Genomic DNA, 23,962 nt, shown 5'->3' on the forward strand with positions numbered 1-23,962 from the left:
TTTAATAGATTGCCGGTGGCGTGGCCGCAACCAGCCGATGTTGATAATTCAAGAGAATCGTTTAGGTGAGTAATTTGCTCAGCATTGGCTTCGACATTGGGTGGTTTTGCTTGAGATACAATAGTCAAAAAGTCTGTATCTGGTGGTTTAAAAACTGTTGTGAAGTGATAATTCAGTGTTCTTGCGCATTCATCATCAAAACTTGGCCACCAAATGAGTCTAGCAGTTCCATTTGGTTAGGTGCATACCGTGTGGAGAAGATGCACCCAAATTTCTCGGGATTATATTTCAGTATTGTTAGTAAATAGAGAAATATATTCCTTTTCTGAGTAAGTGTCTTTACATAATCTATCACACTGAAGTCAAATTTTCTGAGTACTGTGGGGATGAATTGGTTCGTCATGCCAATTAAGCAGGTCTTCATTAGCTCCCAGTTTCTGTTTGCAGAGCGAAGGTGGTAAGAAGCATGGAAGTGTTCTAGAACGTCCACCAAGTTGTTGTTGTAAAGGTTAAGTCAGCTCTGGTATAGTAAATAATTCAGTTGTTGTTTAGGTAATCATTTATTTTCAGAGGCAACGCTGTGGCGGTATACATGTCGTCGTTAAAGCTGAGACCATGTAGGGGAATCACGGCTTTAATATCATCTGGACGGAACATAATAAGTATATGATGTTGTCGCCTGTTGTTGCGCACGTTATCAAACACTTATTTATATTTTGATTGAGCATACAAGGAAGAAATTCTTTAGATTTGTTAGATGGCAGCTCCAACGGTACCAAAGTCAGCTCTGGTATAGTAAATAATTCAGTTGTTGTTTAGGTAATCATTTATTTTCAGAGGCAAAGCTGTGGCGGTATACATGACGTCGTTAAAGCTGAGACCATGTAGGGGAATCACGGCTTTAATATCATCTGGACGGAACATAATAAGTATATGATGTTGTCGCCTGTTGCACACGTTATCAAACACTTATTTATATTTTGATTGAGCATACAAGGAAGAAATTCTTTAGATTTGTTAGATGGCAGCTCCAACGGTACCGTTAGTAGCGGCCGCTGTATATGCGGGTAATTAACATCTCTGATAAGGAACATAGGTGTATTAGACAATCTATATTCTATGGCACTTTTAGCATGGAACAAAATGTTAGAGAAGAGGGAGTTGTAATCGGGAGGCCTGCAACAGGTTCCCAAAACAGAATTCTTTGCAGTGTTGTGCACGGGAACCCACGTTAGCTCACTCAAGGTTTGCACCATGACCGACGAGTGAAGATAATAGCGTGTTCTTCACCGCGATAAGTACTCCTCCTCATCGTTGTTCAATACGGTCGCGGTGGTTAAGCTTGAAGCAAAGAGGAGAAATTTCAGTGTTTGTAATATCTACTTTTAGCCACGTTTCTGTAAGCAAGATGATGTCGGTGTTATCGTTAACACTCAGACTCTGAAGTTGATCACGTTTTGGAAATGTGCTACGCGCGACCACAAAGGTGATATTAAAAGGCTGATACTAATCTTGCGGGTGGGTTCACAGGAATTTGGTTATGCCTGACATACTGTCACTTATCACACCACCACACAGGATGTGTGGAGCTTTCGGATGATCCGGACATGCTTTCCATAAAATTTCAACATGGTTTCCCAGCGTCGCTATCAGCATCGTATTAACCGCATTTATTGCCCTTGTGGGCTTATCGATCAAAACCTGTACGCACATCGTCGCGGTCGTGCGAGCTGAGCACCCTTGACTACGTATTGCGCGTTGCAGAAGTAATATCATCGCTTCTCACGACAGCAGTATATTTGAGCTTAGGTTCCCATTTCAATGCGCTTTCCCTAATTTTGAAATTTGTGAATTTGATAACTATTGGTTATTTTTCGTTTCAAGCAAATCTCCACAGTGCGAGTGCAAACAATGCCGTCAGAATCTAGCCTTATGTCTATTGTTTAGCGGGATGATTGAGCGCTCGAATTCTTGCCACGATTCTGCTTCGGAATTCTGTATTTCTGGGAGCGAAAGCTTACTGCGGCGCATAGGGTTAATAATATTGATGGTCGCAGCCTGCAGAGCTGTGATCCCGTGTTTGATGGGTTCAGCCTCGGTTTGAACTTTACCACTTCGTTTAATTCATTCTTCATTCGTACTTGAAAATTGCAATTGGTGTGCGCACTGGTTAGTTTGCAAAGTCAAAATTCAAAGGCAGTCCTCCGTTTCAACGTAAACTGATAGGTGTGAAAAAAAATAGGATTTCTTGCGGTATAAGTCGCGCTTTTTGCGAATGTTTGTATTTGATTCAGTTGGGAAATTTTAATATTTATAAGCCCTAAAGTATTATTTATTTTTTATTTATTTATTTATTTAGAAATACTGTCAACTCTCAGTTGAGGGTCAAAACAGGGAGGGATGTTACATATACGTTCATACAAAACAGCCAGATACAAAAGAAATATGCACATACACTACAGTGTCCTACGCATACAATACAAGATACTATATACAGACTGTAAGGCATGTATTCAAATGTTCAACCAGCTGCCGCACGCACAAAAACAGAAAAAAAGGAAAAAGAGAAAAAAAAGAAAAGAAAAACACTTTACAATATCCACATACACTAATGGAAGATTTTTAACTTGATATTGGCAAGACTCCAACGAGACAGCCTTACAGAATCGTATGGGGCATAAATTAAGATGTTTGCAGCTAGGCAAATATGGTGTCTTTATTTTGGGGGGCTGCGCGAGAAAACTCGCATATTAAAAAAAGAATACCATGTGACTGCGCGCGTAAGCGCACAGAATACCCACGCTGTAAAACAATTTCAGAGGGAAAACAGGCTCTTCGTTTCAGGCTCGCCGCTCGAGCAGTACGCTTCAGAAGCGCAGCTCTTAATGGCCGACTGCAACGAAATATCACTTGAGCTAAATTGGCTACAAATGCCTAGTGTATGCTATCAAAGTAACCTTGGCAACGACGCAGTGTTGGCAATTGCGTAATTTCCTTTTCAGCAATTAATAAAGAGTGCATATTCAGATGACGCGTGCACATAGTGGCAAAGCGGTAGCAATGCGGATAAGGCGAATATTGAAGAACCGTACGCAACTACAGTTGCGTACGGTTCGTAATTCTCAGTTGCTCCATGTCACGCCTGTGCAGCCAGGCGCATTGCTCTGTCATGGTTTACGAGCTGACGGGTGCCTCTCTCAGCTTGCGCTCTCCCTATGGCGCTCGTGATTTGAGCAGAGAGGAAGGCCGAGCACATCCTGCCTGTCCCAGCTTTCGGAGCGAAAGCGTGCACCGAGGGGCAGCAGGCGAGTACGACGCGGATAAGCCAGCGCGCACAAAGCATGTAAACTGTAGTTGATGAAACTTCACAAGCTACATTTCAACAGCACAGTCACTTACCAACCAAGATTTCCTTGGCAAACGTCTTCTCGGGGCGACTATAAGTGCTACATGCCGCGATGGCATATGAAAGCCCAAAGGTAACGTTCAAAGGTAAGTTGTAATCAAGGGCGATATTCTCGAGCGATAATTTCCGGTAGTGCATCATCTTCAAGACATTTCGTGCGTGTCTGCATCGGACCCGTCGAAATAGGCGATCGAAATACTTTCTGACACAGCGCCAGAAACGAGCAGAACCGCATGCTGCGTTTGTCACGAAGGAGAACGCGACGCGGCAGCCATAGTATAGAGCGGCGGCAAGCCATGTGTGAATTCAAAGCCGCCAGAGCGAAATAGGCGAAGCGTTATCACAACCGCCGTTTAGCCTGTCTGGCTGTGAGCATGCCGTTAGTTTACACACCCTTAGCACCGAGCCCCTCTAGCGCGGCCTAGTGTCCCTGTATATGATCCCACAGGGAGCGTATACAGGAACACTAGCATGGCCATGCCAAGCCTGAGCTACGTATTATTCTGTAATACAGATGGCGGTAGTTTGATCAGTCTGATCTGTCGATGAGTTTGGTGCTTCCAGCATGCCAGGAAGCGGCCGGTGAAATCAGATAGGTCAAAGGATACTTCATGTCGGAGACTCTCAGATTGCCAAAATTTTACCCTGTGCTTTAAAACTGACCCGCAGCAGCTTTGTCGAAGGCGTAAACGCAACACACTCGGTTCAGTGAAACCGAACAGCATGCTGGGGTTCAGCCAAGCTAGTACATGATGCACCCTGTTCCATCTGGTCCGGCGTGTGATAGGACAGGTTTCATTCACACGTCGCACTCCAGCCACACTAGAGTGGAAAGCATCCAATTTTCTCCGACGTAGCATAACTGCGCAACGCGTGGATTGCGTCCGCGTTATGCCGCACTATACCGCACCTTTAGCTTGGCCACCGGAATGCGCTATTCTTTGAGCGGGCGCAGAACGCATCGAGGCCCTGCTTTTGAACGTAGACTAGAACTAGATAGAGAAAACCGGCTGGTCTACTTCAAATTAAAACAACATCGCGGGCGCGCAACAGCGCTGTCAGTACACACGAAGCAGCTGACAAGGTATACTAACTCTGTGGCGAGCAGACGTGCGGGACCTGTTGGCTGAGACAAGGGGACGGAATACCATAAAATAAAGAGCCAAGTTTAGAGAAGCAAAACTGTACCTTACGCAGTGGCACGAAAATATTCAGCTGCAGCGCATGGAACTTACCTAGGTGGACGCCAGATGGCGCCGATCAACCAGGAAGCGGAAGTGCATTTTTTTAGCAAAATCTAATATGGCCGTTTCTCACCGGTACCGTACGCTGATACTGGCCGTGCTTGCCCTGCCGGCTATGCAGCATGCCTCACTGTCTTGGCTGCCGCGTAGCCGGTAGGTTCTAATTGCCAGGAGACCATAGAGCCTCTACTGACACCCATACAAACGAGCCACAAGTGAGTGAACAGAACGTGCGACTTTATTGGCATAAGACACGCAGTGTACATTCTCCTGCAAGAGCGAAAATAAAATTTGCATGTCGAGATACACTGGAATCATTGACGCCAGCTCGTAAACAGCTCACCGTCGTTGTCGCAAATGACAGTCTGGTAACGAGCGACAACCAGCGGCGCAAGCAGATAGGACAGAGTGTCCCACCTGTTTGCAGCGACAGTCTCCGTTAAAGATGAAAAACTTGCATTGAAAAGGAATGGGGTGATGCAGGCATCTGCTGCCGCAGCCAACACAGCGACATGGACTACCTGGCATTTTAGCGTTAACTCCTTTCCCAATTGCACGTTTCTTTTCTCTCGGGGGCCGCTAATGTGTGGCTCACACTTGGTGTCCCACTTTGTCTCAATGCGAACAAGTCACTTTCGTGGGTATCACCTTCGGCTGCCACTTTTGCGGGCTTTCCACACACACGGCTATCAACTTCATGCACTTCGAACCGTGTGCGCACGTTTTCTGGTCTCCGTTCATGCCTAATCACCGCCCAGAAAGGCCACAGGCAAAATTTCCCATGGCTGCAGCAGGAAAGGGCAAATGGGGAGCACTAATCACGGTGTGCTTAAATTGGGAGTCTATGTCGCTGTGGAGACTGCAGGAGCAAATGCTTACTTCGAGAGACTGCTTCCCAATGCAAGTGAACAGGCCGCCACAACCGAGAAGCATAACACGGCGACTGTAGCGAAATTAAACAGTAATCAATCACCTGATAGGGCTCAGACAATACATTAAACATTGGCTACGAACCACATGGCAATATTGAGCATTCACATACACGGGTCTCTTACGATACATTCAGCCGACTTCTTACAGGCATAGCGCTTGCCTTCGTCGCACGTGGTTGTCTTGTAACGAGCAACAACCTGCAGTGCAAAAAAAGTGGACAGAGCTTCACACCTGTTTGAACCGACAGGTGCCATTGATGAGCAACTTACATTGTGAGGCACTGAGGTGACGCAGACATCTGCTGCCGCAACCAACACAGCGACATGGACACCCGGTATTTTAGCGTTAACTCCTTTCCAAGCTGCACGTTTCTTTTCTTTCTGGGGCCACTAACGTGGGGCCCCCGAAAAAATTAATTGGTTCCGTGGGCATCACCTTCAGCAGCCACTTTTGCGAGCCTTTGCACGCATGTGGCTAGCAACGTCATAAACTTCGGACCATGTAAGCACATATGCTGGTCTCCGTTCTCAGCAAATCCCGGCCGAGGAAGGCCACAAGCACAATTTGCCTATGGCTTCAGCAGGAAAGAACGAACAGGGAGCTCCAATTACGGTGCGTGTATACTGGGAGTCTATGTCTTTGTGCGAACTGCAGGAACAAATTCTTACGTCGAGAGACTGCTTACCAAGCAACTGACCAGGCCCCCACATCCGAGAAACGTAACACGGCGACCATAACCAAGTGGGGCAGCAAAACCAGATTGAGCTCACTTCAGTGTAGCTTGCTCGAAAACAGGGCTATCGAGGAAGAAGAGCAATCATTAACGAGACTAAGAATATAGAAAATGAGAAAGCTTGCATCCAAGAAGGACCACACTCTGCTCTGCAAGCATTGAGGCCTAAACACATCCAGAAAAGTAAAATGGTGCATAGTACACGCTGCGTAGGTTAAAGCAAGACAAATGCCGATGCTGCATCAGCTATTTTAGGAGAGGAAATGCGCATGACAACATACACTAGAACATACTGCTGCAGATATGTTACGCTACTATACAGTGACTCGTATTAAGTATCAGCGAAGAATCAGTTGAACTTTATGCTTGGGTGAGGATGAATTATCTTTAACGAGAATGGCCTATGAAAAAGCTTGCATTTATAGAAAAAAATACACTTTGCATAAATGGAATTGGCATGGCCAGGAAACTGATTAAGGGCAATCTGACAGAACTCTTTTGGCCAGCATCGTCCATGCTTGGTCAGAAGTTGCAGATTCGTCTGAAAACGAAGAATTTCTAGAAAGTCCTTTCTGAGTTGGCTGGATGAATCGACCAAATGTACGTGCTGGTGGAATGGTGGCTGATGCTCTTTTCAGTCTTGACACAATCCTCTGCAGATTTGATTTCTCATTTAAATTCTTCTGTATGCGCTTCTTTTGTCGTGATGTGAAAGCCTTGCAAATTCGGCTCAAGCCCCTTCCTGTTGGTGTAGATGGGAGCTCCTGTGATGACTAAGATGTGCTTGGCACAGGCCCTGTTGGGGCAGAGCAGTGACACATGAGATACAACACAGATTAGCCAAACTCATGTAGTGTTTTCTTTTATACTCGAACCAATTGTAGTGCACCATAAATATGAACAAAGATTCATATCTGTTGCGAACGAATTATATGTATCTCGAGACTAGCAATTCAATATAGCATATAGCAAGCATATTTATTTCTGAACCAGGTGTTGTTTACCTTGTAGTAGCAGCCAAAGTCCACACAATGGCCTTGTTGTAGCAAGCAGCAGCTTCTTTTTAGTGCATGGAGTGCGTTGCTCAGTACTGGTGCCGTCCTCATTATTGCATGTCTGGAACAAAAATTTTGACTGCATCAGAAATTGCAGAAGCACAATTTTGCAATATGAAATGCTAAAAGGTGGGACATATATATTTTATTTGTTCGCAACTACAGAACCCATGCAAATGTACACTGTCTGTTCTAGGGTGCTTAAGGCGCATGTTAAATATATATTGCTACGGTCCAAAAAATTGATGTCTGCCTAACTACAATGCATACCAGCAGCTTAAGTATTATTACGATCACAATTGAGAGCATTTCTGCGCTCATTTATACACTAGAAGCAATCACACTACTGGTTCCACAGGCGAATGCATGAAAATCATAAAGCTATTAGAACTGATGCATTATTTTTCTGCACGAACGTGATGCACCGTTGTACTACTGCGAATATAAATGCCCTACTGTAAAACAAACTGAACAGCAAGAATATTTGGCACCAGCAAGTAAGAAATATGGTGAATTATAATGCTTGCAGCTGTTTACTCAATTCAATTCGGCACAGTCACTTCATTTGAGTATGGTTATTCGGTTTTGTGGACGAAAGAAGTTGCCCGCGGACTCGAAAGTAAGTTATATATATATTTATATATATATATATACACCAGAAAAAAAGCAGTTCTGGGTCCGGGGAAATATTCATAGTGAAGTAGACGCGCGTATGAAGCGGTTTATTGACGTTTTGGCCGGGGTCCGGCCTTCATCAGAATGTTTCTGATGAAGGCCGGACCCCGGCCGAAACGTCAATAAACTGCTTCATACGCGCGTCTACTTCACTGTATATATATATATATATATATTGATAAGGCTACTCAGTCACCTATGGCCACGGTTACAATAAGATGACAAATGTGACGCGCGTTCTGATGTCGCTCGCTCTTTCTTTCATGATTGTATGTATAACGACGGCCTTGCAACTAAACGTTTATTTAAGAAACGGCAACAGAGGGTCATGACTGCCCATATGTAATGCAAGATCTACTTCGTTAACTTGTCTCCGCTTGTAAGGTACTGAAATCAATATTTTATAACAATTCAAGTAGCGGTGTTAAACGACTCACCATTATTGTCATTGTCAGCCGCAGCAGAATCCAGCTCACAGTTCCGATGCAGACGTGTTCCGTATGGCTCACGACCGAAACGTAGCCTTCGGGCTTAATGTCCGCTTGCAAACTGGTCACTTCACAAGTTTAACAAACGCGAGACATCGAAGCGCAATAAACTTATTTTAGCAACAGAAGAAACCAGCCTAAGTGTACGAACGAATGAATCCCTCCCGCGGTGCACTCGATAATCCTGGTAAAAATTTTAAGTTTAGGCCAGAGCTCATGTGGAAGATCAATGATGCTGAACACTATTAACGTTTATAATGAAAAAGAAGACCCAAAAGCTTACTAATAAATAATACAATATCAAATTAGAATAATAACTTTGCTTTCTTTAATGTAATAAAAATGCTTCGATAATTGAAGGAGAAAGGTTTTAAGTTAATATTGCGCTTATTACGGCACCTCTAGCGGCTGATATTGAAACTAACAAAGGCATTCCTAAGTGTTTCTAGTCTGCAGGTTTTATTAGAAGCTGCGCGTGGTTGACTTTTTCACCCTCTGTGGCCATTTCTTGAACTTGAGAGTGTGGTACCCGTGGGAATACAAGCAAGGACAGCAGACAGCGCTTGCTCTGATTCCCCACATTCTTCACTGTACGTCACTTTTTTTTCAGTTTCGGTATGAAAAACACAGATTTCTCGAGCTCTTTGTGATAGATGGGCCTCTATTTTAAGCGTAATATTTTCCGCAGTGGCTATTGCATGTCTAAATTATCTTAAACTAGGCTTATCACGCCGGCGAAAATTTTGTTGGAGTTCTCCTCTCCCGTTCCTTCGGCGAGCGTCTGCAGCGTCGGCGGCTTAACTGAGTGAACGAGCACAACAGTGAAAGATGAAAGAGCGAACGCAGAGCGGCAGATGCAAGACGCGAGCCGCGAACGGCGGAGACCAATGAGAGTCGTTCCTTCAGTTAGAGGCCCGCGGGAAACTGGTTTCATGCGGACACGCCCGACCACTCATTTCCTACTGTCTCCTCGCGTTAGCTCTTGCTCGCGCTTGTTTGGTTTGGTTGGTTCGGTCTCGTTCAGGCTTGCTTCGATTGTCTTTGTTTGCGACTGTTTTGTAATCTTATTGTATGCGCGGCTCGAATAGCGGAGTACTTTTTTGGAAGCTCAGAGGCACCGGCGATTATACTGGAACCTTCGATGAGTCATGTATAAAAGCCGACGCACTTGACCTCTGCTACATGTCTCCCTTGAATTCTTTGCCTCTATATATGTAAAATGAAAACGCGTATACAGCTGCGCTCATATTTAGCATTAGGGAGTATCGTGATTGCAGCAAAATTTTTTTCTTGATAATTATGCGCAATAATTGTCGTAGTGTACAAAGAACACGCCTGCTGTTATCGTTGCCACATGACTCAGCAAAAGAATAAAAAGTTGACTTTCCCACAGGCACTTTCTAAGGGCGCTATGGTGCTGTGCGCGAGGGTGCGCATTTACTTCCTACATAACGTATTTCGCTTGCTTTCTCTTTTCGGGTATTAGATCTCCACCCAGCCAAAAATATCTCATTATCAGGTCTCATTCAATTATCCACAACTCTCCTATTTACGTATTAAATCTACACAGAATCAATTAGCAAATTATGTCATATAACTTTTTTGATGTAAGCGACTAAAATTTTGATAGCGATTTTAAACTAGGCTCCGAAAAACAACCACGTAATTTTATTCGCCCATAATTATCCGCTTTTTTCTAACGCTGTGACAAGGGTACCTGAGACACCTTGTATATGAGTGGTGTAATTTGGGGCACAACTTCAAAAATTTCGGCTTTCTTGATAGGTTGTAGCTAAAGGATGCACAATTAAACTTTTTCACAAGTGCGTTGGACGGATCCGGCAGATTTCATGTTAATACGATAGCAATAAGTGTCTCAAAGTGCAAAAAAGTGCATGTGTGCGAAGTGTAGGAAAGCTGTCACGTGGTAGAGGTAGCCAGGGGTTGGGAGGGTTTAGGAGATCGCGTATGTGTATTTGTATATGTAGTTGCATATAGCAATGTATAGTGTGAGTGACGGTGGTCTGCTGCAGACCTCCGTAGGTTGCTCTTTGCTCTGAGGCAAGACACGTGTCGACTCAGTTCCTGAAAATCATTTTGGATTGCGGTTAACGCGATGTGTCTGATCTGGTACATCAAAGAATTGTAATGTAATGCTAGCGCATTTCTTTCGTAGTTACTGCTAAATCGCGATTAATTTTTTTTTTGCGGAAGTGCATTTGACGTATGTGTTGCTTCCCCATATTTTACTTTGGGACGCGTCATGCATAGGCACATGAAGCACCTAAAAGAACGCTTGTGTCGTGTCAACGCTCCTGCTTTGTAGGTTGCGGCGTGGCACTCCTAGTGAGCGAATATCGGCGTACTCATCAGTGCTGAAACAGCTACCACATCGAGTTTAAGAACGTTGATGCCATATTTCACAGAAAGTAAAATGGTCAAGGTCAAGGCCAGCCTGGCGACCATGCTTGCCAAGGAGAAGTAATCTAAATATTTAGTCTCTTTCAGTGATAGCATAAAACATGTATTTTAACAAATTCATCTATTGTATCGTGCAACAAAAACAGTTAATCATTGCTCGTGCATCTGTTTCCTTTTTTGCACGGCATGATTCAGCACTTTAATTCTGTCTGTTTATGCAATATATATGAGCGTACAGGTAGTTCAGGAGCATTATTTATCTACTAGCGTTAATGCATAAGTGCAGATGAAAAGCAACAAGTGCACATGCATAAATACATTTAATTTTTTTTGCTGCCGCATGTAAACAAAAATGTAAACTAACTTGGAGATAGCAGATAGCTATAAACTTATCGCCTTATACACGCTTTGTAGACTTGTCTGTAAAATATCTGTGTCTATACACTGTCTATATAGATCAATCAAAACTGATGTTTGTTGACAAATGTCTGCAGAATGTCATAGAAAAATAGTGCATAGGAATGTGTAGTTCAGTTTTTGTACACTGAAGTCTGTAGAATGTCTATAGACAAATAAATGTCTGTATGCAGTCTATATACATTTGCTTATAGACATTTTATGAACTTCAGTGTACAAAAACAGAACTGTATATAGTTCTATTTTTGTAGAATAAAGCCTATGGATTATCCATAGACAAATGTGTATAGACTATCTATAGACATTTGTCTATAGACATGCTGGAGACTTCAGTCTACAAATATGAACTGTATATCCCTATACACTTTTGTCTATAACATTCTGCGGGCATTTGTCTACAAACGTTAATTTTCATTAATCTATAGACAGTCTATAGACTCAGACTTTTTATAGACTAGTCTATAAAAAGTGTACGGCCAAAGTCTATAGACTCTCTATAGACTTGTCCATAGGAATAGTCTATAGATAGTCTATAGACATTCTATAAACTTCAGTCGACAAATGTAGAACTATAAGCCTATACACTTGTCTTAAGACATCCTGCAGACAATTGTCAAAACATCAATTTTCATTACTCTGAAGACAGTCTATAGCCTCAGCCTTTTGATAGACTAGTCTATGAAAAGTGTATGGCCATATGTCATAGACTGTCTATAGACTATTCTAAAGAAATGTCTATTGAGTCTACAGGCTTCATGGACAAATGTCTATAGAACGTCTATAGACTTTCTATAAATAATTTTGTAAGGGGTCATGCTAAGTCTTTATTAGGACAGTGCCACCAAATATTTAAGCTTAAGTTGTGCATCGCATGTTGAACCGTACGCATCATGCAGCCAGCTGGCAAAGTTTGAGTGCATTTGGCGCACTAAAGAAATGTATTTGAATTTTTAAGTTTTGTAATTTAACCGTAATTTACATTTTAAGTGTCGTAATTGAACTGTAAGGCGTCTGGCGACACTGAGTGGTAAGGATGTGAATAGGCGCCATTGAAAAGGCTTGCTCAGGTAATAGAAGCCATTATCAAAGGTTATGCTGCTTTGTACTGTTTGTACTGCAGTTTTGTACTGCTTTTCTTGCGCAAGTGAAGAAATTGCGGGAAAATTTAGCGGTGCCGCCCTTGCTACGCCATTATGACTAGAGCGTACAGAAATGTCTTATGTGTTATCGAACAGTTTGACAGCAGAAGACACGGAGGTGGCCCTTCCGTTCCTGACGTCACACAGCATTGCCAAATTGGCGGTCCGTGTCGGTGGGAGGAGTTAAGACGCAGTGATTTCGTAATGAATTTCCCGTTAAAATGTGCGTGGAGAGCGCTGATTTCTTTTTTGTTTAACAATATCTGGCACTCGATTTCGAATTACCAATACAAACTAAGAACCGTTAAACGACCGTGTCGTGGTCAGTTTAAACGTTCTCCAAATTGCCGCTGGTGATCTCCATAGCGGTACTATTAAAGCGTTCTTTTTGGATAAACGTAGAAAATTAATTTCTGGAAACTCTACAAGGGTCCCTAACGCCTCTTAGCAGATGAAAACTGAATGGGTTTTAAGTACCGGTCAACGGAGATAACTATTTTGTGAAGAGTTGCGATTCGCGGTTTCTGGTGAGCTAAAGTGTGCAACGCAACTTCGGCTTCACCAGGTTCGTAACTTAGACATGTGCGTAGATTACGGGAATCACAGGCGCACACGTCATCATGTTACCGCGTCGTGAGGCAACGAATGTAACGCGTATTCTTTTTCTGGGAATGCGTGCATCAGCTCCATAAAAGATGGTGTAGCGGTTGTTGAAGCATTGATGAGCTTGCCGATTCTCGCTCACTCAGACGTGCCCCACCACAGCACACAGCGCTGGAATGTTGATGCGAGAAAAGACCACAAAATCACGAGTAGAGAAATGACTGCAAGTTGCCCGTTCTTTGCCGCACGTTAAATGTCCGATTGTTACGTCAGAGGGTACGGGTCTGATTCAATACCAACTCACTAGATATTTTTGTTTGTTTCTTTATGTTTATTTTCTGCAGCAGTCTTCATGACACAGCGAAAATCTTTTGGTCCCTTACATCTCACAAGGGCAACATGACAGCAAGGAAGGCATCCGGGATGCTTTCTGTCAAGCAGTATGCGTCCATCGGGTCACACGTTCAAGGAAGCCTGTTTAGCTGTTTTTGCACGTGCATGTAAATTGAGGAATAAACATAATTTACCAACGCGGAATAAACGTGCTCAAACGAATTACCCGATTGCCCGGTACATGTAGCTCTGGAGTGGCAACGAGGACCCTGTGCTTGCGGTCACCATTCAGTTGTCCAATATTATTTTACCAATAAGGTTTTACGCACGGCAAAGTGTCGCAGGGCAAAGAAAAAAAAGAAAAAGAATAAAGAAAACAAAGAAAAGTGTCATGAAGGATTGAACCCAGTCACTCCGCGTAGAGACCGATATTGAAACCCAACCGCACCAGTGAGCTGCGCTTGGGCACTTCCGCGCTTGGAATCTTAGCAACTGAACGCAACGTTGAGACGTTTCTATCGCATAAATTAAGTTTATTTCTGCGTTTTCTAACATCAATTCTTCTGCACGTTACTAAGTTCTACTCTAATATTATCACTTATTTAGCGCCTACAGCCCTTTCTAGACACTTCTTCTATTTGAAAAGCCAGTGCTCAGCTGCGCTAACACTGATTGTCATTACCGTCCTCGGTGTACGCACAGGCAGAGGTGACCGTAATGACAACCAGTGTTAGCGGAGCTGAGCACTGAGCAGGGGAGGCCCGCAGGGGAGGGGAGGCCCCCACCAGCTTCGTCCTAACGCCTCTATTTTTATGTTCACTCAAATTAGTGACTACAAACTTGATGCGAAGCCTGATTGTGGCTTCATGGATGATATTTGTGAATGGTTATCATCAGAGTGTTGAACTTGCTTTCGCCTTTGCGCATCTCTCTTGCTATGTCATCATCATCCCTCATCACATCTTTATGTCCCCGTTCCCCCTCCCCCTGCGCAGAGTAGCAGGCTAGAGCACCTTAGCTCAGGCCGACCTCTCTGCCTTCTTTCAATTAAATTATCTCTCTCTCTATCTGATTGTCATCGAATTCAGCTACTTCACATAGGTTCTTCCCCTTGTACTCGTAAAATCGGAAGTAGCAGATGTGATGATGGCAACGTAAGTGTGTGTGTTGCACAGCTCGGTATGTATTGTAAACATTCCAGCATTGCAGAAAGAGTTACTCCTTATGCATCAACCATCACTTTTACTAATATGATATTGGGCAACAAAAAACGACATGGACGTAAGAGAAGACGACACACCAAGCGCAAATATTCTCTTCTCTTACGTCCCTGTCGTTTTTTGTTGCGCAATATCATTTGAGTAATGGATTACCAACTTTCCCGGAATGCTGCTCTCATTACGTCACTTGAGCATTGAATCAACTGGATAGGCCGCATGTACCTTTAGAAATGCTTTCAACACTTTGTTCTTGGTTAGCTACCATATTATTACGATTAAGGCGTGCAAGTAGGACGGAAAAAGTAACACAGAATTAGACAGAAACTATACACAAAAAGCTTGAAAGAGAGTGAGTGAGTGAGTGAAGTAACTTTTTTTTTGGTCCAGAGAAGACGCAGGGGAGACCTCGCGCCACCCGGCTAGTCCCACATAGGGACCGCCAGGCCGAGCTTGACGGCCCGATCGTGGGCACTCTGGACGGCCAGGGTTTGGTCGTTGAGTTCGGGGCTGCCCAAGAGCGCAGCCCACCTATCCTCGCTGAAGGAGGAGCCGATGGCTTCACGCCCCCACAACACATGGTCCAATGTTGCCCTTAGTCCACAGGCAGGGCAGTCCGCACTGGGGTATCTTTCGGGGTATATGGCATGAAAAACTGCGAGGTTAGGGTACGCACGGGCTTGTAAAAGTCGAAGGGTAACCGCCCGCGCCCTACATAAGGCGGGGTGCGGGAGGGGGAAGACCCGTCTTGACAGATAGTAGTGCGTGGTGATCTCATTAAACGTAAGCAAGGGTTCCCCGCGGGGCTGAGGGACTGCTGAGGCGGCGCGGTCAGTGAGTCCTCGCGCGGCCTCGTGTGCGCCCTCGTTAGGGTTAGAGGGAGAACCCTCAATCGACCCCAAGTGAGCGGGAAACCAAAATAAAGAATGCGGAGAGATACTTTTGGCGCTTTGGAGAATGCAGAGGGCCTGGGGGGAGGCCATACCGGTTTGGTAGGCCTTAATGGCTGCCTTGGAATCACTATATATTGACTCTCTGCGACCATCGAGCACAGCCAGCGTGATTGCCACCTGTTCGGCTACCACGGGCCTTGAAGTGCGTACCGTAGCGCAGCAAGTGAGCCTAGAATTGGAGTCTACGATGGAGACGGCGAATGCCTCTTGTTAGACATATGCCGCGGCATCCACGAAGCTTGCCTCAATGTGGTTATTGCTCGTTGAGTTATTGCTCGTTAATGTGGACATGCTCGAGTAGAACTCTACCCCTGGCCCGACGTCTGCCGACGTTGTTTGCGGGGTGCATATTGCGGGGCAGGGGCGCGATGTGCAGTTGAGACCTGATGTCGCTGGGAATCCGCATGGCGTCAGGGCACTGGTCGACAGGATTGAGGCCCATCTCGTCGAGTATCTTGCGGCCCGTCGGGGTGCCGGATAGCCTGAGCAGCTGTGAGTGCTCTTGTGCCTCGATAATCTCTTCGAACGTGTTGTGCACTCCGAGCTTCAACAGGTTTTCGGTTTGTGTGCTTGCGGGCAAGCCGAGGGCAAGCTTAAAAACCTTTCTGATGAGTGAATTGAGCTTGTTCCTCTCAGCCACATGCCAATTATGCATGGCCGCCGAGTATGAAAGGTGGCAGAGAACAAAAGCATGTATAATGCGGATGAGATTTTCTTCCTTCATTCCCCGGTGCCTGTTGGGGATCCTCCGAATGAGGCCGAGAGCACTCTCCGTCTTGGCGGTGATCTTTCTGAGTGCGGTTCCATTGGAACCGTTAGACTCGATATACATCCCCAATATTCGGAGTGAGTCCACTCTAGGCACCGGAGACCCGTCACCAGTGAAAAGCCGTATTTCGCTTTCGGACGCCGGTTTCCAATCACGATGGCCGCCACCTCTGGGTCTTTTCTTGTAGAGAAGTAGCACAGATTTTGATGGAGAACATCTGAGCCCAGTGGGGCGGAGGAAGTGCTCTGTCGCATCGATGGCGCTCTGCATGGCGGCTTCAACTTGGCCGTCGCTCCCGCCGACGCACCAGATGGTGATGTCATCTGCGTAGATAGTGTGGTTCATTCCTTGAATCTTCGCGAGCTCCTTAGAAAGCCCGATCATTGCGATGTTAAATAATGTTGGCGAGATGACTGAGCCCTGAGGCGTGCCGCATGAACCGAGGGTGATCTCTTGCGAAAGGTATCCTTCGATCTTGAGCTTGGCAGTTCTCTGGCTAAGGAAGGATCGGACGAAGTCGTAGGCCCTCTTCCCGAGCCCGAGGCCGGCAATAGACTGGAGAATGAACTAGTGTGAAATATTGTCGAATGCCTTCTGCAGGTCTAGTCCACGGATGGCTCTGGTATCTCCCGTGCTCCGGTCGATGATCAGATGCTTTATCAGCTTCATAGCGTCCTGTGTCGAGAGGCCGGCTCTGAAACCAATCATATTGTGGGTGTACATGTCATTGGCCTCGATGTGCACCTTGAGCCGGTTGAGCAGGGCATGCTCTGCAACCTTACCAACGCAGGACGTCAGGGAAATTGGTCTTAGATTCTCTATTCCTGGTGCTTTACCGGGTTTGGGGATGAGTACCGTGCAGGCCGCCTTCCACTGTGTGGGGACCTGTTCACTGCGCCAGACTTCATTAATCCTTTCAGTGAGGAAGTCGATCGACTCATCATCGAGATTCCTCAGCATCTTGTTAGTGACGCCATCTGGACCAGGGGCAGATTTGACGTTGAGTGAGAAGAGGACATCTCGGATCTCGGCCACGGTAAAGTCCTGGTCCAACTCCGGCACCGCACACCCCGCGTAGTCCGGGAACTGGGTAGGGGCAGAGCTATCCGCGACCGGCAGGTACTTGTCTATGAGCCTGTAGACAATCGACACGTCCGGGGTAGAGTCCGTAGCGAGGTGGATGGCTCGCGCGAGGGATCGTCTCTGGCTGGATCTGGTGCTGCCCTCATCGAGAAGGTGTTTGAGCAGACCCCAGCTCTTGCCTGATCTGAGCTGACCCTCGACGGATTCGCAGAGCTCAGCCCATTGTTGCTTACACAGGTTCTTGCAGTGATGTTCGATCTCCCTGTTAACTTCCGAAACCTTCTTGCGGAGTCGCCTGTTATGCCTCTGCCCCTTCCATCTCGTGAGGAGGGCTTGCTTGGCTTCCAGCAGGTGCGCCAATTTGCTATCCATCTTGTCAATGTCGAGCTCAGTGACGACCTCCTTCGTTGCCGCCGCGGCGTCATCCCTTATCCCTTTGCACCAACCTTCAAAATCTGTCTCCGCCATCGGTGCGCGCTCGGCTCTGATCTTGCGGAAAACGTCCCAGTCGATCAGCTTGAATTTCCTCGTGTTATAGCGGGCTATCGGGAGGGAGACTTCGATGACGTAGTGGTCACTTCCGAGGTCTAGAGCCGTGTTGACCCACTTGACCTCCCCTACGTTCTTGACAAAAGAGAGGTCTGGGGTAGTGTCCCGGCATGCGGAGTTGCCTCTCCTAGTGGGGAAGTCCTTATCGGTGATAAGGGTCAAGTCCAGTTCCATCGCAGTCTGCCACAGTTCGCGTCCCTTGGGCGTGTCATGGGTGTACCCCCACACCCTATGTGGAGCCTTGAAATCCCCGACGATGACAAGGGGGTGCGCACCGGCCAGGCTGACGGCCCTCTTGAGGAGAGAGTTCGCCCTCGCCCTGCGGTAGCTGGGGCTGCAGAATACGTTGAGGATATAAAGGCTGTTTCTTCTGAGGCCCTTTCTGGGTGGGTTCATGAGGATTTCAGTCATGGCGTACTCGATGCCATCACCAACTGGGCCGAGGTCGCGAGAGAGGCAATTGTACCTTTTGCTGACAAGGGTAGCAACTCCCCTGCCTCCTGAATGTGAGGATACTACCAGATAACCTGCGAGTTTGAGAGGAGTACTAGTTGCAACTTCCTGAATAGCGATGATTTGGGGCTTAACCGTGAGAGTTCTTAAATATTGCTGCAGAAGCGGCTTCTTGTTGGGAAACCCTCCGCAGTTCCATTGCCAATTACTAAAGTTCTGGTCCGCACTATCCATGGCTAGGCTGAGAGGAGGCTTGAACGGCCCTGAGAATCGCACCCTCCATCGGTGGTGCTAGTACATGACGTCGTGTTGCGACTTGCGAAGGAGCAGGGCTGGGTTCTCTCCTGGCATCGACCTCCTCTAATTTGCTTATCCGTTCACTGAGTGCACCTAAGCCCATTTTGGGTGCGATATAGCTTCCTGGACCTTAGCTAAGCTAGCCTGCATGCTGGTGAGAGCATTCTTGAGTTCTGAGAGCAATTTTATAGTCTCGTCTTCCTCTCTGTTCTCTACCGCTAGACGCTTGGGCGCGCGCGCCGCATGGGATGTCTCGGATGTATCCATGGCGACCGGCGCCAAAGGGGGTTGCGACGAGGAGGGTGAAAGCGCGAGTTTCCTAATCTCCGCCATATCCGCAGCTAGCCTGCACATTGCTTGTCTAACCTGCGCGTTTTCTTTCCTCAACTGCTCGTTAACTCGTCGCAACTCCTCGAGCTCGTGTGCGTGGTGCGAATCGCGAGGCGGGTCGTCACCTCTTGGACCCTCACGTCCCCCTCGAACCTTGTCGGCCCAGGAGAGCGTAAACTTGCTTCTAAGGGCGGTGGGCGTGCGGGAGCGGGACCTGGTCCGCCTCGACGTGTCGCGCCCCGGCCTGGAGCTGGAGCGAGGCCGAGAACCGGAGCGTGCCCGGGAACAGGCCCGTCCTCTGGACCCACGGCGGGAGCGGGAACGTGCCCTGGAGGCTGAGTGGCCCCTGGATACGGAACGGACTCTCGAGCGGCCCCTGGCACGGGAGCGTCCTCTGCGCTGAGCACCCGGAGTGGATGAAGCCTGGACGAGTTCCGCAGTGTCCGAGCGCTGATGAGGGGACTGTGACACGGCACCGGCCATCTTGGCGCGCTCACTGCGACGACGACGATGTATGGGATCTTGAATCTTTGAGCACAGTCCTTATTAGCCGTGAGATGCTGGCCACCACAGAGCTTACACTTGGGGGTGCACTGATGCTGCTCATCGGGACTAGGAGCACCACAGCCACGGCAAATAGCGTCAGCTGGATTGGGACACACGTCGGCGCGATGACCGAGGCGGCCGCACGTATAGCACACGTCGAGTTGCTTGCGGTAGAGTGAGCACTGCATGAGCAACGGTCCATACCTGACAAAGTTCGGTACACGATGCCCGTCGAACGCGACGATGACCGTGCCGGTTTGAGCTATTCTCTTCGCTGCAAAGGCGAGTGGATTATTGGTGTTGACAATCTTGGCATCGGTGATGTCAGGGCCGTCTTGAAGAGGGATGTTGCGGATCACTCGGAGTGATCGGAGTGACGGCCCCGCACGTGGAGTGCGGGGCCGTCTCGCAGGCACTGAGCTCATATACCTTGCCCGAGATGAGCATCTGCTTCATCCGGACGTAGCGGTTCGCATTCTCGCGCTTGGGAGTACTAGCAACAATAATATTTTGCTGTAGATTCGGGCATAGAGTATCTTGGCATAGATCTTCCTGACTGATGCCAGCGGCGGCGAGTATTGCGTCAGCCACCGTAACAACGCCAATCTTGGAGATATTGAGTCCACCTCGCGGCCTGATCACAGTCTTGATATCATCTCGAGGAAGTGAGGGCATTCGTCCCGCTCGTATCACTCTGGATTTTAGCGCAGCACCGCCTGATTTGCCACGTCGCGCTCCCGGCTGGGGCGATAGCGCATTAGTGTCAGCCGTGCGTGTTTTGGCGCCAACTCTTCTGGCCCCCACAGACTGCCAGCCTTGATCTTGGGTAACCTCTGCCGGGGAGATATCCTCCCCCGCCACTTGATACTCCATCTTGAGTATGAAGCGTACCCCGCCTTCAAAGGGCCAGCACGCGACAGGCAGATGATTCACGAAGCGAAAAGCTCGGTCTCAAAGCTCGGGCACGGGCAGGAGGCTCGTGGCCGAGGCGCGAGGCGCGTGGCCTCGGCGAGCAAAGCTTGGCAATCGTCCGTAGGCTTAGCTTGGCGGCCACCGCCTTGCTGCTGTCAAAGCCTGTAAATATGTGAAAAAGAAACTCACAGCGCTGCGGATGGTCTCTCTGAATGCTGCTTTTCGAGCTGCGTCGAATAATGCAGACGGTCTGGCGCTTCCGGGTTGCAGTCCGCAGGAAGTACGCGTTGAATCGGGAGCTCATGTGGAACAAGTCCGCTGAGTTGGCCCCCTTGCGGAGGAACCAGCTTGAAATAGAGGTCAAGAGTTAAAACGTTTGATGCCTTATCGCACGTGAACAAGAGCCTACGGCGCAAGCTTTGGGTTAATATGTCTGCTGAAAGAGATCAATATAATGAGCAAAAAAGCATCAGTTTCCGCACCTGTACTAAATTATGTGAACGAAGACTTCGAAGGGACATAATACTTACGACGACACATAGCAAGCACTGTCCGAAAATATGCCAACCTAAAAGCAAAATGTTCAGTGACTAAATTCTTTACCTAATCGACTAATCTGCCATCTAAACAGTCGACGTCGATTTCGTGGCGCTTCTTACACACGCTGTTCATTTTGTGACTGTTTCATCGTCATGCGGGTGGCTTTATCATGGCTCTTGACTGTATGCTCACGCTATCCAATATGGAAGCACAGACATCGCTGCGCTCAAGTAGCCTCCATATCGTCTAAAATGAGGTGGTGCAAGTTAACATAAGCTGGGTGCCTTGTGAAGACCGGGAAGCGCAGAGGGAAATTATATTAGAACAAAGACTGTAGAAAGTACATTGGATTACACTAATATTTATAGATCAAAAGTGTTGACGTCAAATGAAGAAAGTGGAGAAAACAGTTGGCAACCAAGTACACAGTAAGTGAAATTGGCAAAAAATAAGCTGTAGTCAATAAAAATAGAAAGACACAGATATGGTAGGTGGCATGCAAAGCTGAAAAGAAAAAAATGGTGCATAAATATGTTCAAAAATGGTAAGAAAATCTTAAGGGAAAAATTGTGCAACAACACAAAGCGCAGCATATTGATATTGTAAGCCCGAGTGGACAGCCCAAGGACGAAAACCTACAAGAAAATATATTCGCGACCGGATGGGGTATTTGTCTACCCAAGCAAATTACCGGGAACGTCTCACCGCATCGTAACGACAAGCAAGAAACTCAACAAAAACTACCCACAAGGAACTTATATCTTCCTGAAGCGGTGTGACATTCTGTGACTAGGTAATTCTGCAGCAAGTTTACTGGCACCAAATTATTTTTTAATTAAAGGCATAATAAAAACACAAAGCGATAAAACTGAAACTCACTGTTAGCCTTTTCTAATTTACATCATATAAAAAATTTTTCAGTTCGAAATTGCGGGGTCCTTCCCCTAAGATGAGCGAATAAAGGCTAGATTACGTTGCTTTGTAATTATTTACTTTATACAATGACGTGGTTGAACGAATAGTGTATTCGTATATTTACTGAGAGACTGAAGTGTTCATGAAGAGAAAATGTGGCAATTTTGGTAATTTGGCTTTATAGGACGCCATTATTTTACTTTTTATAATATAACCCTGTAAAGATAGTTTAAAGAGACTTCGGACCACTTTTTATCCCAGTGCAGAAAGGCATTTGAAATGAAAATAGGCTATTTCAGAAATGCCTTGCCGCAAAATGCACTTGAAGGCACTCAGCAAAAGCCGAGCCATTTGCAAACACGGCTTGCACTGTGCTCCCGTTCTTTCTTCAATCCCCTGCACTGTGAAGACAATAACGCAGTAGGGCGTGTCCACAACGCTCCACTTTCTAAATGTCAGCGTGGCGCGCAGTTCAAATGTTATTTCGGATGACCATGACTTGCGCCTTTGGTACCTACGACGCGCTAAACGTGCGCCAAACGCGGTTCTTCTCAGCGCACCGCAGTGCGCTTAGCCAATGGACTCACGGCGGCACCCCGCTGCTGCTGCGGTACCTGCGCCATCTAGCCGAGCGCTGCTTGATGTCAGCTATCGGCCAATAGCATCCGTCTAACGGAATGACTAAACAGTCTGTTCGATGACGAAACATCGCGTCTAGAAGAGAGTGAGAAGAGGGGCCTTCTGTTCAAAAGAGACCGTCTGAGATGAAGGTGACTTCGCGATCCGCTTGCGAGCTCCACGCACCGCGTGCGACAGCAAAACTTCGTTGAGCTTTCCAGACCAGCATGTGCTACCCGCGGACTGTGTTATTTCACAAAGCCTGAGGGGTGGTTCAGAGCACTTTTAAGAGTCATGTAAACTTAAAGCCATGCATTGCAATTGGTCCCCTGAGCTACTAAGATATTGCCTTGCTTAGCAACTAAGGGGACCAATTGCAATGCATGCTCACTGACCTGGAGAGGCAAAGCAGAAGAGTGGGTCTAAAAATTAATCTGCAGAAAACTAAAGTAATTTTTAACGGTCTCGGAAGAGAACAGCAATTTACAATAGGCAGCGACACACGGGAAGTAGTAAGGGAATACATCTACTTAGGGCAGGTAGTGACGGCGGATCCGGATCATGAGACGAAAATAATCAGAAGAAGAAGAATGGGCTGGGGTGCGTTTGGCAGGCATTCTCAGATCATGAACAGCAGGTTGCAATTATCCCTCAAGAGGAAAGTGTATAATAGCTGTGTCTTACCAGTACTCACCTACGGGGCAGAAACCTGGAGGCTTACGAAAAGGGTTCTACTCAAATTGAGGACAACGCAACGAGCTATGGAAAGAAGAATGATAGGTGTAACGTTAAGGGATAAGAAAAGAGCAGATTGAGTGAGGGAACAAACGCGAGGTAATGACATCTTAGATGAAATAAAGAAAAAGAAATGGGCATGGGCAGGACATGTAATGAGGAGGGAGGATAACCGATGGTCATTAAGGGTTACGGACTGGATCCCAAGGGAAGGGAAGCGTAGCAGGGGCCGGCAGAAAGTTAGGTGGGCGGATGCGATTAAGAAGTTTGCAGGGACGGCATGGCCGCAGTTAGTACACGACCAGGGTTGTTGGAGAAGTATGGGAGAGGCCTTTGCCCTGCAGTGGACGTAACCAGGCTGATGATGATGATGAAACTTAAAGGGACACTAAAGGTTAATATTTAGTCAACTTGGACTGTTGAAATACCATCTCAGAAACCTCGAAACGCTTGTTGCATACGAAGAAGAGACTTATTTTAAGAGACAATGCGTTCTGAAGCGTCCGAATAACTCTAGCGCAGTTCAAGTCGCCCGCCCTCCAGCCGAGGAGTGGTGACATCATGGTCTCATAGTGATGTGGTCGCCGTCGTTGAGTAA

At 46.8% G+C, this 23,962-nt stretch overlaps 2 protein-coding genes across 2 annotated transcripts in view; both read right to left on the reverse strand.

Annotated features, from left to right (window-relative positions):
- The window catches only part of LOC135913078 (techylectin-5A-like), a 50,272-nt gene that overhangs the window by 24,070 nt on the left and 2,240 nt on the right, over positions 1-23,962 (reverse strand). The window lies entirely within an intron of this gene.
- Positions 6,986-18,705, reverse strand: LOC139055721 (uncharacterized). Its single transcript, XM_070533256.1, has 2 exons — positions 17,456-18,705; positions 6,986-7,112 (listed from the first exon to the last, which is right to left on the reverse strand). Exons 1-2 carry the CDS (start codon positions 18,703-18,705, stop codon positions 6,986-6,988), a joined length of 1,377 nt encoding a protein of 458 aa, XP_070389357.1.

Source organism: Dermacentor albipictus, chromosome 2, assembly GCF_038994185.2.
Source record: "Dermacentor albipictus isolate Rhodes 1998 colony chromosome 2, USDA_Dalb.pri_finalv2, whole genome shotgun sequence".
Taxonomy (NCBI): Eukaryota; Metazoa; Arthropoda; class Arachnida; order Ixodida; family Ixodidae; genus Dermacentor; species Dermacentor albipictus.